General features: G+C 45.4%; 1 protein-coding gene across 5 annotated transcripts in view; it reads right to left on the bottom strand.

The window, feature by feature from the left end:
• Nucleotides 1–13,037, bottom strand: part of CSMD2 (CUB and Sushi multiple domains 2) — a 643,557-nt gene that overhangs the window by 104,780 nt on the left and 525,740 nt on the right. For all 5 annotated transcript variants that reach the window (XM_016958744.4, XM_063782964.1, XM_016958727.4 and 2 more), the window contains 5 exons: nucleotides 7,460–7,555; nucleotides 6,026–6,229; nucleotides 5,494–5,618; nucleotides 4,345–4,441; nucleotides 3,142–3,246 (listed from right to left, as the gene is read on the bottom strand). In XM_016958744.4, the coding sequence (XP_016814233.2) occupies nucleotides 3,142–3,246; nucleotides 4,345–4,441; nucleotides 5,494–5,618; nucleotides 6,026–6,229; nucleotides 7,460–7,555 (627 nt within the window). The remainder of the gene's footprint in view (nucleotides 1–3,141; nucleotides 3,247–4,344; nucleotides 4,442–5,493; nucleotides 5,619–6,025; nucleotides 6,230–7,459; nucleotides 7,556–13,037) is intronic.

Below are 13,037 nucleotides of genomic sequence, written 5' to 3'. Positions count from 1 at the left end.
GGGGCTTCCTGCCTCTCCTGTGCTCTGCAGGAGTCCATGTACAGGTGCAGGCACTTCAGATGCACTAAAAAGTTTCTGTGTCTTGCTGGACTGGACTTGGAGGGCACTTGTCCAGGGGCAAGGGCCAGAAGACTCATGAGGAGGCGGAGAGGTAGCTGTAAACTCAAAAGTGGTCTTCCTAACCAAGGGGGCAGAAATGGAAGGATGGCAGACTGTATCTGGGTGGCATGGCCCAGAGAATGTGGGAGATGGCAGCCTTGGCCCTTCTGGAGGCTCCCTTGGGGGATACAGGCTCCTTTGGGGGATACAGGCTCCCTGAGGAGCCCACGTGTATCCAGTGCCCACAGGCAGCTAGGGGCTCATGGAAAAGAAACAGGAAAGGACCAATCAGCCTAGACCATCAGCCACCAACCCATCTTCCCAGGCAGCAGCTAATGAGTCCTCATGCCACATTCAGAGATGAGACTCTGATAACTACATGTGCTTTTTTTCCTTCGGAGGGAAACTCACATATAACAAAATGCAAAAACTGTGCATGAACATGGTAATACTCAAGTAAACATCATAATCTTGAGTGTACATGTGCTGAGTTTTGACAAATGCCTGTACCTTTGTAACCCAAACACCTGTCAAAACCACAGAACGTTGCTATCACTCTGGAAATTCCTCACACTTTTCCCAGGCAATTCCTGTCCCACATGTGCTTTTAAGATATGAGTGTGATATTTGGAAATGAAAACTCTTTGAGCCTTGTCCAAAACTCTCAGCAGCTGAGACAAAAGACCCCAAGGACAAGCATTAAAAAAAAACCATCAAACTGAGTTTCAAGTGTTTCACTTGTCATCTTGTCTATTTCTCCCCATTCCTCTCCACACTCCAAGTAGAACAAAACTCACTATTTAGTGCAGTGGTTGCAACTAACTAGACCTACTTATTGGAAAGACCTACTTACTGTCCAGTGATGGAGAGAAGAGCAGAATGAGAACAAAAAAGCGTGGTAGGAAGAAAAATGGAATGGGAGAAAGATGAGGCTGAAGAGAAAAATGGAGGGGGATATAGAAAAGTCCATTCTAACTTATCTTATGCTACACAGATTGATTTTATTTAAGCCATGCTTACAACAAAGGAAAAAGTATTTTTTATCATATGTAATTTATTACTTTTGAAAGCATATTGCTCCATTTCCATTTAAATTAAATAAACATTAATTATGAATCATAGCGGTGGATGTGACTTTTCAGTACCCTTCAAAACCATTTGCCTGTACAATAGCAGTTAATTCTCTATTGTCTGTGAGCTCTTTGTAGATTATCCTACAAAATAAAATATAACTACAGGGCCCTGGCTCCTAGGAATTCCAGTCTCCAAATACCAGTGGGAAGCTCTGTTTCTCCGTAGCTCTTCCCATCATGAGGGGACAACACATGAAATGTCAGCTACTGGGAAAACTGCCAGTCCCCTTGGACAAAGAAAATTGAGAAGAGGTGGATTTTTTTCCTGGGAATGAGGCAGTAGAATGGCAAAGTGATTTACAAAGAAAATGTATCTTTGGAAGAAGAAAGAACAGAGAAGATTCTAGGGAACATTTAAGAGCTCAAAATATTGGATAGAGAAACAAAACTGGAGAGAACAGAGAAGAAGGGATAAAAGGAAAAAATGTGATTTAGTCAAGAAACCCAGGATATTTCACTCCACCAGGGGAGTGAAGCCTTACATATCTGCTGGAAGGAGTCTCAGAGGTCCCTGTCCTACCCTTTACCCTGCAGGGTCTGCTTCTAGCTGTCCTGGGTCTTTTTTTTTTTTTTCCAGGTGCATACTTCAGTTCTTTCAGGTGATGAGCATCCTGGGACCTGTTTAATTCTTTCTGAAGCAGCTGGATGAAGTTCATTTGTTTCACAGACCCAGATGGGCATGTGCATAACACAGTTCTGACCCAATCAGACATCTAGCACCAAGTGGGCCTTCTTTCTGCACAGGCCCATGCTGTCACAGATGGTCTAGCCAACCATGCCTTCCTGCATTTTTCACTTCTCATTGCAAACTTAACTCAGGCATCCCCTTCTGCAAGGCCTTACATGGCTAGCTTTAGCTCCTTTCCTTTGTACTTTCTTAGCATCTCTCCTTTCCTCTGCACTTTCTTAGGTTTCACTAAAATGACTGTGTCCATGTCCATCTCTCCTTCTAGATTTTGTGCTTTTGAAGGCAGGGGCCTTGTCTTATTGACCTTTGTACTGTGGGGACCTAACAGAGGGCGGGGCACATTGCAGGTGCTCAATGTTTCTTCACAACATTTGCATCTCCACCCGCCCACAACCATTCTCTCCCTTGAACCATTTCTCTACCATCTAGAGCCATCCATGAGAGCACCTGTAATGCTGTCATGCACCTCTCCGTCTATGTGTCTACCTCTCTTTAGTGGACTTTGACTGACCCATCTTAATCTTTCCCAATCGTGGCAAAACCCAGCACAGTGCCTGGCATGTTGTAAATGCTCAATAAATATTTGCTGAATAAAAGTGTAAAAAATGCTGCTGCCTACCTATTCTTTCCTGTACCCAGTGGAGAAAGGGGGTAGGGCAGGCAGTCCCAGTATGCAAGCAGTTTCCCTAGAAACCTCTTTCTTTGTTCCCCAGAAGGCACATCCACAAATCTTTTTCTGTGAAGACTATTTGGTAGTGACCACTTAGGGATGCCAGAAGCCAGGATATAAGGGTTTGAGCCTGCAGTGAGAAATCTGGTAGAAGATGAGTGAGGTAGCCAATGAAAGGAGGAACTTCAAAAATAATCGCATCATAGAACTAGGGGTTAGAAAGGCCAGGTTTTAGACCTGGGGGAGGAAAGCACAATTTTCTTACATCCCAATTATATACTGGGACCTTGGCCAATGCAAGTCCCCTTCCCATTCCTGGTGTGGATACTGAACAGGCATACAGGTTTTCGAGTAACAGAAACTTGGACGAGAACACAGCCTTGAGGAGGTTTCAGACCTTCTCTGGGCTTTAGCATCTTCACCTAGGTTTGTGGGAAGGCTTAAGTGGGATGGACAATATGCAGCTCCAGTTTAATCCTTGCTCAGAAGGGGCTCAGTAACTTTTAGGTCCCACCCTGAACCCTGTACCAGCCAAGACCCTGGATTCTCACTTTTGTACTCCAAGTGGAAGCCAGCTGCAGATACGCTGATATCTGAGTAGAAATGAAGGTAGAGCTGGTTGGAGGTGCTGTTCAGAAGGGCAGGCACGGTTGTTCCTAGGGCAAGGACACCAGGGAAAACCATTTAAGTTTGGCTCCTCCAGGCCCTTGCATTCCTCCCCATTCCTCTGGATTTTGCTACCTGCTGACATTCTGCTCCCAAGGCCCCCAGATGTCCCCAGTTATGAAACTCACGAAATGACAAATTAGCACTCCTCAGAGGGCTAGGTCTCTAGTGGCTGAGGGAGGGGAAACTCCAATCTGCTTCCTGTACGATGAGCAGTGGCAGAGCCATGTGCCCGCAGGAGGGTGAGGGATGAGTTGGGTCTCCTCATAGCCATCTTCAGGATAACTCTGACCTGTATTATTCTCTGGGCAGTCCTGCAGTGTGGACAGTTTATCTGAAGCATGTGACTCCTCTTTATCTCTTGGCCACCTAGAGTTCTGGGCCTAAAAGATTCAGATAATTGCTCTGGCCACTGGGCACACCTATACACCACACTCAGTCAGAAGTCCATTACTAGAATGGCAAAATGGTGTTGCCACTTTGGAAAACAGGAAGTTCCTCCAAAAGTTAAACATAGAGTTCCCACATGACCCAGCAATTCCACTCCTAGGTATATACTCAAGAGAAGTGACAATGTGTGTTCACACCAAGACTTGTGCATGAGCATTATTCATAACAGCACAAAGGTGGAAAGAAGCCATTGACTGATGAACGGACACACAAAATATGCTCTGTCCTTACAATGAAGTGCTGAACCATACTGTGACTTGGGGAACTTTGAAAACATCACGTTAAGTGAAAGAAGCCAAACACAGAAGGCTTCCATTTATACGAAATGCCTGTAATGGGCAAATCCAGAGAGATAGAAAGTAGATTACTGGTTACTAGAGGCTAGGTGTGGGCTGGGGAGGGGAGTGCAAATGGGTACCTGGTTTATTTTGGGGTGGTCAAAATGTTCTGGGATTAGATAGTAGTGATGGTTGCAGGACCTTTCGAATCTCCTGAAAACCACTGATGTGTCCACTTGAAAATGGTGAATTTCATGGAATATAAGTGATATCTCAATAATAATAATGATAATAACAATGTTCATGATGATGAGCTCTAGTACTACCCTCCAAATTGAAGCCCCTGGAAACCCAGCTTACCTGAGAAACTCCCCAGCATGGTTACAGTGTTATCTGCACCATCAAATACTTCCAGCGAGTCCCAGTTCTGCTCTGTCACAAAACTGACAACTTGGATCTGGGAAGGGAGAAGAGTGAATTGTTGGTTAGGCAGCCTGCGTCCCTCCCTACTTCTCTGCTTTCCCTTTCTGCCCTTCCCGTAGTTAATTCAATTTGTTGAGAATCTACTCTGGGCCTAACACTGTGCTAGTCCCTTTCAATAAAAGTAAGATGCAGACCCGACTCCAAGGAGCTCGTTGTCCAGTGGGGAAGACAGATGTGGAAAAAAATGATTAGAAGACAGTGGATATTTTGCAAGGCAGAGAATGGGGAAAAGAAGTTCCAGGAAGTGGGAAGACAGTCTCACTGACTGTCTCCTCATCTCTGGAATGTTCCTTGGGTTTCCCCACTTTCCTGCCTTGATTGCATCAGACATCCTGCAGCAATGAGCCCGTAACCCACTCCTGCCCAGATCTGTCTGCTGGACTCCCAGTTTGCTGCCTCTCTGTTGGCCTTGCAGGCTCCTGACCCTCTTCCCTGCCTTGACGCCAATGCTGGGGCCTCCCTCTGCCTGGCTCTTACCCCTGGGTACCAGTTATGCCCCCAGTTCAGCTTCTACAGCTCATGCTGTGCGTGGTTCCCTAGGTGTGTGCCTGGGGGTTCTCTGTGCTTCAGCTGTGCTGGGTGCTTTGCTCTTTCTTCTCATTAGCACTGCCTCCCCTTCTAACCCTCACAATCTTAAGAAAATCTTTAGCCATTTGAGAAACAACTTCTATGAATCCTTCCCACACTTCAGATTCCAGCTCCAGGCCCATTTCTTCTTTTAGCCTCCCCTCCTGGCCATGGCCAATCAATGCCCACCTCTCCTCCTTCCTGGGTTACCCGACTCCCACCGCATGTCCCTGAAGCTCTTGGGGCCTGGAACCTGCTGTGTTTTCTGCATGGGAGCCACATCTCCACACTTGGACTGAGCCTCCTTAGCCGCAGGGGCAGGTACAGGGCTGATATGTCTCTTCCTGGCTCACCCTGACTCAGGCCTTGGCACCAGCCAGCACCTGTGGTTGTCACCTGTGAGCTGTTACCTGGGAGCAGACGGCCACCTGCCCGACCGAGGCGCCTCCTTGCCCCTACCTGGATGCCAGCGCCTTCGGGGACCACGATCTTCCACACACAGTTGAGGCTGTTGAGGTACGGCTCTGGGAAGCCAGGGGACAGGATGGTGCCCCTGCGCTCCGTGAGGTTGCCTCCACACGGCACTGGGAGGAGAGGCCATCGGGTCAGAGGCTTTGTGGCCTCCCGTGGGAGCCTTCCCAAGCTGACTCCTCCCTCAGGGCCCCCAGCCTCTGTTTGTCCTCCTCCCCATGGGGGTGTCTCCCTAATGTCCCCAGTCCTGCCTTCTCCACGGCCTCTCCCCATGCAACTCTCTTCGGGGCCCTGGGCCCAGCTCCTCTCTCCACGTGTGCCCCGTCCCCAGTACACCGGCTGTCTTCACACAGCCCACAGCGCCGGGGACTGGGGTTGACTGGGACACCCCACCTCACCCATGCGGTGGGAAGCGGCCGCTGTGTGTCGTGGGGCATCACTGGGGCTGACTGCCTCCCCTACAGAGAAAGGACTACGTGCCGCCCCCCGCACCCTCAACGCCCGGGTCCTGGTTACTCACCCACACACGTGGGCGCTGAGACATTCCATTGGGCCAAGGCCCCAGGCACAGGGAGGCACTCGATCTCTGGCGACCCCTGCAGGGCATAGCCGGAGTTGCATTCGAAGCGGACGATGGCCCCCACCGAGAAGTCACTGCCCAGCCTCTTGCCATAGCGGGGTTCCGGCACAGAGCTGCACTGCGTGGCGCTGGTTCGAGGAACCGCTGTGGGGGACAAGGGCACTGAGGGGAGGCCTCACCCCCCAGAAACTGGCCCAGGGACGGACATACAACGGGTCTGGAACAAAGACCGTCTGGATGAAACCCTGGGAGGCTCTGGATGCTCTCCCGTAGGGAAGGGCTCGAGGGCTAACTAGGAGGATGCCTGTTATACCGAATTATAGTTGGACACACAGCGCTACAGCACAGCTCCTGGAAAGCACGGGAGGTAGAGCCGTGGACCTCCCACAGACCTGAGGCCCAGTTTTGTTCTTTGCCTTCCCAATGACGCCCCTCACTCATCAGGGTCCCACGTTCCCTAGCAAGGAGAATGGGCCTTCCTCCTCTACCTTCAGGGCCTTTGCCCTGCCTCTGTCCTGTTTTCCCCCTGTGCCTTAAGATCCTGCCTGGGGCCCTGCCCTCCATGACCCCAGTCTCCTCTCCCTCCTGCCGCCCAGAATGGCTGATGGGCCCGGGATGGCCTCCCTGTGGTAGGATCACTCCTGCATAGAGAAACATAGCTCATCCTGGGCAGAGTCGAATGAACAGGACCATGCTTAGAACCTGGGCCCTACAAAAGTGGATGTTCTCCTGGGCAAGCAGAGGTTGGGACCTGGGAGTGAAAACCAGGATGCTCCAAACTACCTTTCTGGGCCAGTAAGGAAGGGAACTAACACCAACTGGCTGGTTGGTACCAGCTACTTCCTGAAGCCTCTTTGCATCCTATCAGTGAGGCATTGCGATTGCCCGCTCCTTACAGGTGAGCAAACAGGCTCTGAGGCCTGGCGTAGCTGGAGCCTAGCTCGAAGGTGGGGAGGTGGGATTCAAATCGATGTCCACGGCACTTCAAAGCCTATGTTTTCCCCCGCACCTTTACTGTGCCTGGCAGACAAAACCAAGCTCCAGGGGAGTCCAGGTAAGATGCCTGGGCTGGTCTCTTCAGTGCCATCTGGACCATGCCAGACAATGGGTGGAGTGGGGAAGGGGAAAAAATTAGCTGCCTTTGTCTGATTTCCTTCCTCATTAAACACAGAACTTGTCTAAGAAATGTCTGCTGAGTAAGTGAATGCATAAAATTAACTGGATTTCAGGGAATTGCCCTACAAACTAGTAACTGCCCCCAAACACCCTGAGAAAGGGATTCAGACTAGAGGTCAAAGATCCCTGTCCCTTCGATCACGAGTCCCTTAAGAACCGAGATCACCTTCCTACCTCCGGCGTCCATGTCCTCCATACCTTGATAGACAAAGTGGAAGCCTTTGGCTGGTGTGAGGCCTTTGGCGCTGAACTTAATGAGAACTTGATTGGAGGTGGCCAAGGGCAGTGATTCTCCTGCCGAGATAAGGGGCAAGGAGGAGAGAACAGTGAGTCCAGCAGGTGGGCCCAGAAGATAAAATCCTGGCCAGGAAGGAGGGGCTGCCAGTACCCCATGCAGCAATTCCTTCCACATTCCAGGCCTTCCTGAAATAAAATCTCACATTTTTTTACTGCACTTTACAATTTAAAGTTTATAGAAAGCTTTTTCATTCACGGTCTTAACTTGACCTGTGGTCACTGTGAGGTTGGCATGACAGAGCTCAGTACCCTCATTTAATAAAGAAGGAAAGAGAGGTCCAGAAAGATTAAATGACCTGTGCCGGAAAGGAGAAGGCTGCTAGGGATGTGTGGAGCGACAGGGATGGAGACAGCAGCTGTTACCAAGCCGACTGACTGGTGGTTTACTTGGAAAACTGACATCAATCTGAGTTTTTAAAAATAGCATTGGCCTCTAGGAAGGAGGATGATGTGATCATCTAGGAGCAACTGGTCTTTCCCAGACGCTCTCCCACCATCCTGTGAAATGATCGATTACCAGAGCGATGGTGTAATGTATTGTTCATACTAGAACAGTTTTGAGAGTCAAAGAAAGTGCTATCAATAGTTATGGTGGGACTGTCCCAGGCAAACCAGGATGTACTATTGCCGGCCAATAACACACAAACTGGGGGGAACCTGCATGGGCACAGGAAACCAGGGTAGACTGACAGCCTTTGTAGCAGAAGACAAAGGTATATCTTCTGCTTGGTGCAGTACAGATGGGCCGGGGGAGAGACAGCACCAACTGGACCCGCAGCCAATTAGTGTAGTTGCCATTCTGGGGAAGCGCAGGGAGAACATGGGTGGAGGCAGCAGCATGGCCACTCTGCCTGCTGCCCCCCTGCAGCCTCAGGGACCCCTGAGAAGCGCTGCTGACCCCAGACCCCATTCTCAGGAGGAAGCAGGGATTACAGAGAACCAGGCTCTATCTCCACTACAGTGAGGGCTAGAGTTGGGACCCACAACGGAACTACTGGGAGGTCCACCTGTACTTCCAGGAAGCTCATGTGATGCCACCAACATGGGAGCAGAGAGCTTTTGCAAGGCAGGCTTAGATGTATATGTGATGCAGAAGGCTGAGCCTGGCTAGGAGTCATTGTCCCAGCTAACAGTTATTGCCCCCAGCTAACATGTAGCTGCCAAAGCAGAAAGAAACTCATGAAGACAAAGCATCCCTTTGATATCACTGCCATCTCCAACTCCTCCTCCAGGTGGATGTGAGCAGAGTGAAACTCAACTTTTCTATTTGGCCTGACAGATGTGGATAACGACCCTAGTGAGCTCTCACAGAACCCATGTCAACTGCAGCCCTGAAGGCACACGGGCCTCCATCTTCAAGGGAGAGCAAATAGTAAAATCACTGGACATAAGAAAAAATGTTAAAGTTTTGAGGAAGGAGATCACTCTAAGAAGTCAAAGCAAACACTTTATGTGAACCACAAGAAAGAACAGGCAAAACTCTCAGCAGATGTTCAGTCATGGTTGTCATGAGATTAAATCTAGCATTGCATCTGTGAAGTCAGAGGAAGAAGGATCTGAGATCAATAAAGGCTGCAAAGAGATGAGAAATGCTAGTGCAAGCAGCTGGATTCCACAAAAACTGAACAGTGAAGTGGAGATGAAATTTGGGAAATTCTCTCAGAATCCACAGAAAAAGGATAAAGAGATTAAAATAACGAGAGAAATGACAAGTGACATGAAAGATGAAAAAAAAATCCATATGCATGTATCAGGAATTCCAGAAAGAGAAGACAGAGAAATTGAAGGAGAAAAAAAATCATTTAAGGCAGGGTGAAGTAGCTCACATCTGTGATCCCAACACTTTGGGAGGCTGAGGCGGGCGGATCACCTGAGGTCAGGAGTTTGTGACCAGCCTGACCAACATGGTGAAAATCCATCTCTACTAAACATACAAAAATTAGCCGGGTATGGTGGAGCACACCTGGAGTCTCAGCTACTCGGAAGGCTGAGGCAGGAGAATCTCTTGAGCCTGGGAGGCAGAGGTTGCAGTGAGCTGAGATTGCACCACTACACTCCAGCCTGGGTGACAGAGTGAGACTCTGTCTCAAAAAAAAAAAAAAAAAAAAAAAAAAATCATTTAAGAAAGAAGACACTTTTCCTAAGATGTGAGGTACAGATTGAAATATTTGCCAAGTGCAAGGTAGAATTAGTGAGAAGAGACCTCCACCACAACACCTCCCAGTGGGCTTTTTAATTAACAACAACAAAAAAAGAAAATCATATAGACAGAAAAGCACAGGTTACTTACAAGGACAAAGAATCACGTTGGACCCCAATTTGTCTGTAACAGTAAATGTTGGAATAGAGTTGAATAATTACTGCAGTTTTGAAAGATAAAGTTTGACCCGTAATTTGATTTACAATCAAGTTGTCATTTATATCCCATGTCAAAAGGAAAGCATTCTCATATATGCAGGGTACAGAAAGTACTGCAGTTATAAGCCCTACTGAAAAAAAAAAAAAACCCAAAACTAAAGTAGGGAATTCAGACACCAGCAGGGATAAATACAACCAGAAAAGTATAATAACTATTGTCAATGAGCTAACAAAACAAAATGCAAATGCAAATTCAAAAATTTGCTCTTGGGGAAGAAGTCCACAATTTAAAAAATAACTACTATAACATTAATATAAAAGTCCAAATATATCAAGAAAAACTTGAAAATTAGAGATGGGTCAGGTATGTATGGAAAAGCGAGGAAGCAAAATCAAAACAACGCAAACAAAAGCGCAGAAAGAACAACACAAGATGACAGATATCAGACCAAATAATTCACTTGTAAAATAAATGAGTCAACTTCCTCTTAAAAGAGAAACACTTGGAGAAAATGAGAGAAGATATGTCAGGAAAACAGATGCAAAAATTGCTAGATATACAAGAAGACAACAGAATATCATAATTGTAATGGGAAATACTTTCATGCAACATTCACAATCATTGATACATCAAAAGAAAAACAAAATGAAGACTGTTGAGTAGTGGTCCTTAAGCTTTTTCTCCCCCAACACAACTCAGGGACAGGGACATAGTGCACTCCCATCAGTACCAATGGCTCGTTATCAGTGTTTCTCCAAATGAGGAATAAGGGACTCTCTGAATATACTGATATTGATATCTACAGGTTTTTTTTTTTTTCTTTTGAGACGGAGTCTCTCTCTGTTGCCCAGGCTGGAGTGCAATGGCGCGATCTTGGCTTACTGCTACCTCCACCTCCCGGGTGCAAGTGATTCTCCTGCCTCAGCCTCCCGAGTGGCTGGGATTACAGGCACCCACCACCATGCCCAGTGAATTTTTGTATTTTTAGTAGAGATGGGGTTTCACTGTAATCCCAGCACTTTGGGAGGCTGAGGCAGGTAGATCACTTGAGGTCAGGAGTTTGATATCTACAGGTCTTATACATCTTTCTCTCTTTCTCTCTCACTCTCTCATCTTCCTCCCCCATCTTCTTCCTTCCTTCCTTCCTTGCTTCCTTCCTTCCTTCCTTCTTGTTTCTATTGGTCCTATACACCTATATCTACATCCGTATTTACATCTATAGGTCTTAAATGTAGACCTCTCTATAGCTCTTTACTTGAAAATCCTTACTATAACTCTAAATCTATAGCTATACATTATCTATCTATCTGTTTTGAAAAGGCATCCTACTCAGGAGTTCCTGATTTACACTCTTGGTTGGGTGTGTATGTGTGAGGTGGTGGTTACAAAAATTTCATTTGGTTGAGAATCACTGATACAATAGATCTGAATAACAAAATTGAGTAAGATTGATTTAATGGCAATTACAAAACTCATTTACTCCTAACACTAACTTTAGGAGGTAGGACTCTTTTTCTTTGCATTTTACAGAGGAGAAAACTGAAGCTCAGAGAGGTCAAGTATTGTGCCCTAAGTCACCTAGAAAACAAATAGGAGAGCTAAGAAAAGAGTGTGATTGTAGAGCCTGAGCTCATTCGTCTTGCTTCTCTACCTTACAGAGAACACACATCCTTCTTAAATATTTAGAAAACTAAAAAAAATTCCTTGGCTACTGAAAGGACTTCAATTAATCCCCAAAGAAGAAATGGTACAGGCCACATTCTTTCACTACATGGAAATAAAAATATAAATTAACACAAAAGTTTAATGCAACAAGAACAAAATCCATATTCTTGGGGGAAAAGAAAAGACATTCTTAGCCAACACTTGGGCAAAAAGAGTAAACAACACCATGATGAGCTATTTAAAAAGTAATGATGATGAACATAGTACATATCAAAATTTATGGCATGAAGCCAAAACTATGCTTGGAGGTGAATACATCGTTGTAAACATGTTCTTTATTACACAGAGAAAATAATGAACAGAGCTCTCAATTCAAGATGTTAGAACAAGAACAAAATAATCAGAAGAAAAATATGAGGAAGGAAATGATGAAATAAAGGCAGAGATTAATAAAAATATAGCAACAACAAACTCTGCAGAATAATTGATAAATTGCAGCAATAAAAATTTAAAAAAACCCACAAAAACACAAAACACCTGGTACAGCTGAGTAAAAAGGGGATGATGAATGCACGACGCAGGATAACAAAGGCAGGAATATCACCACTAATACAAAGCAGGGTAAACATCACCATAGTACATTATATACATTGTGGTACTAAATGTAAATGAAATTATGAAATGGATTTTTTACTAAAAGCTAAAATATCAACATTGATATTAGAGTAATATACCTGAATAGACCAATAACCATGGAAGAAAATAAAAGAAAAGCCACTGAAAAGGAGGAGATAAAATAATGAGACAAATTTATTTGCAGATGATATTACTTCTTGCCTAGAGGAGCCAGGAGAATTAGTTGGCAGTGTAAGCAGTATTATGAAGAGTCCAATGACTTTACAAAGCAAATATGCCAAAAACAACAGTCTTTGAATATACTAGTAAAGACCAGCTAGAAAACATAACGGGGGAAAAAAGACCCATTTACAACAGCAACAAAAATCTCCATGAAATATCTGGGAATAAAGTTAACAAAAAATGAATACTGCCTAAATAAAAATTATAGCACCCTCCCAAGGGCTACAGAAGATAAACAAATGGAGAGACATATTGTATTCCTGGATGGGAAGAAGAGTTAATATAAACGTGAGTTCACCCTAACTTAACGTGTAAGTTTTATTAAATCCCAGTCAAGATTCTGATGCAATGTTTTAAACTTAACAAAATATTTCTAAATATAATTTGGAGGCAAAAGTAAGCAACAACAGCCAATAAAAATTCAAAACAAAGAATGGCTCTGGGGACTTATAGTACCATGTATTTAAAATTATTATATAGTAAACACTATTATAGTGTTATAATAATTAAAACTAAAAAAGGAATACATAGACACTTGGAAGAAATGGATAAAAAGTCTAAGAACAGACCCTTCATAAAAATTTAGTATATGTAAAT

Source organism: Pan troglodytes, chromosome 1 (assembly GCF_028858775.2).
Source record: "Pan troglodytes isolate AG18354 chromosome 1, NHGRI_mPanTro3-v2.0_pri, whole genome shotgun sequence".
Lineage (NCBI taxonomy): Eukaryota > Metazoa > Chordata > Mammalia > Primates > Hominidae > Pan > Pan troglodytes.
The sequence above is the reverse complement of the archived record's forward strand: the minus strand, read 5'-3'. Positions and strand labels throughout refer to the sequence as shown.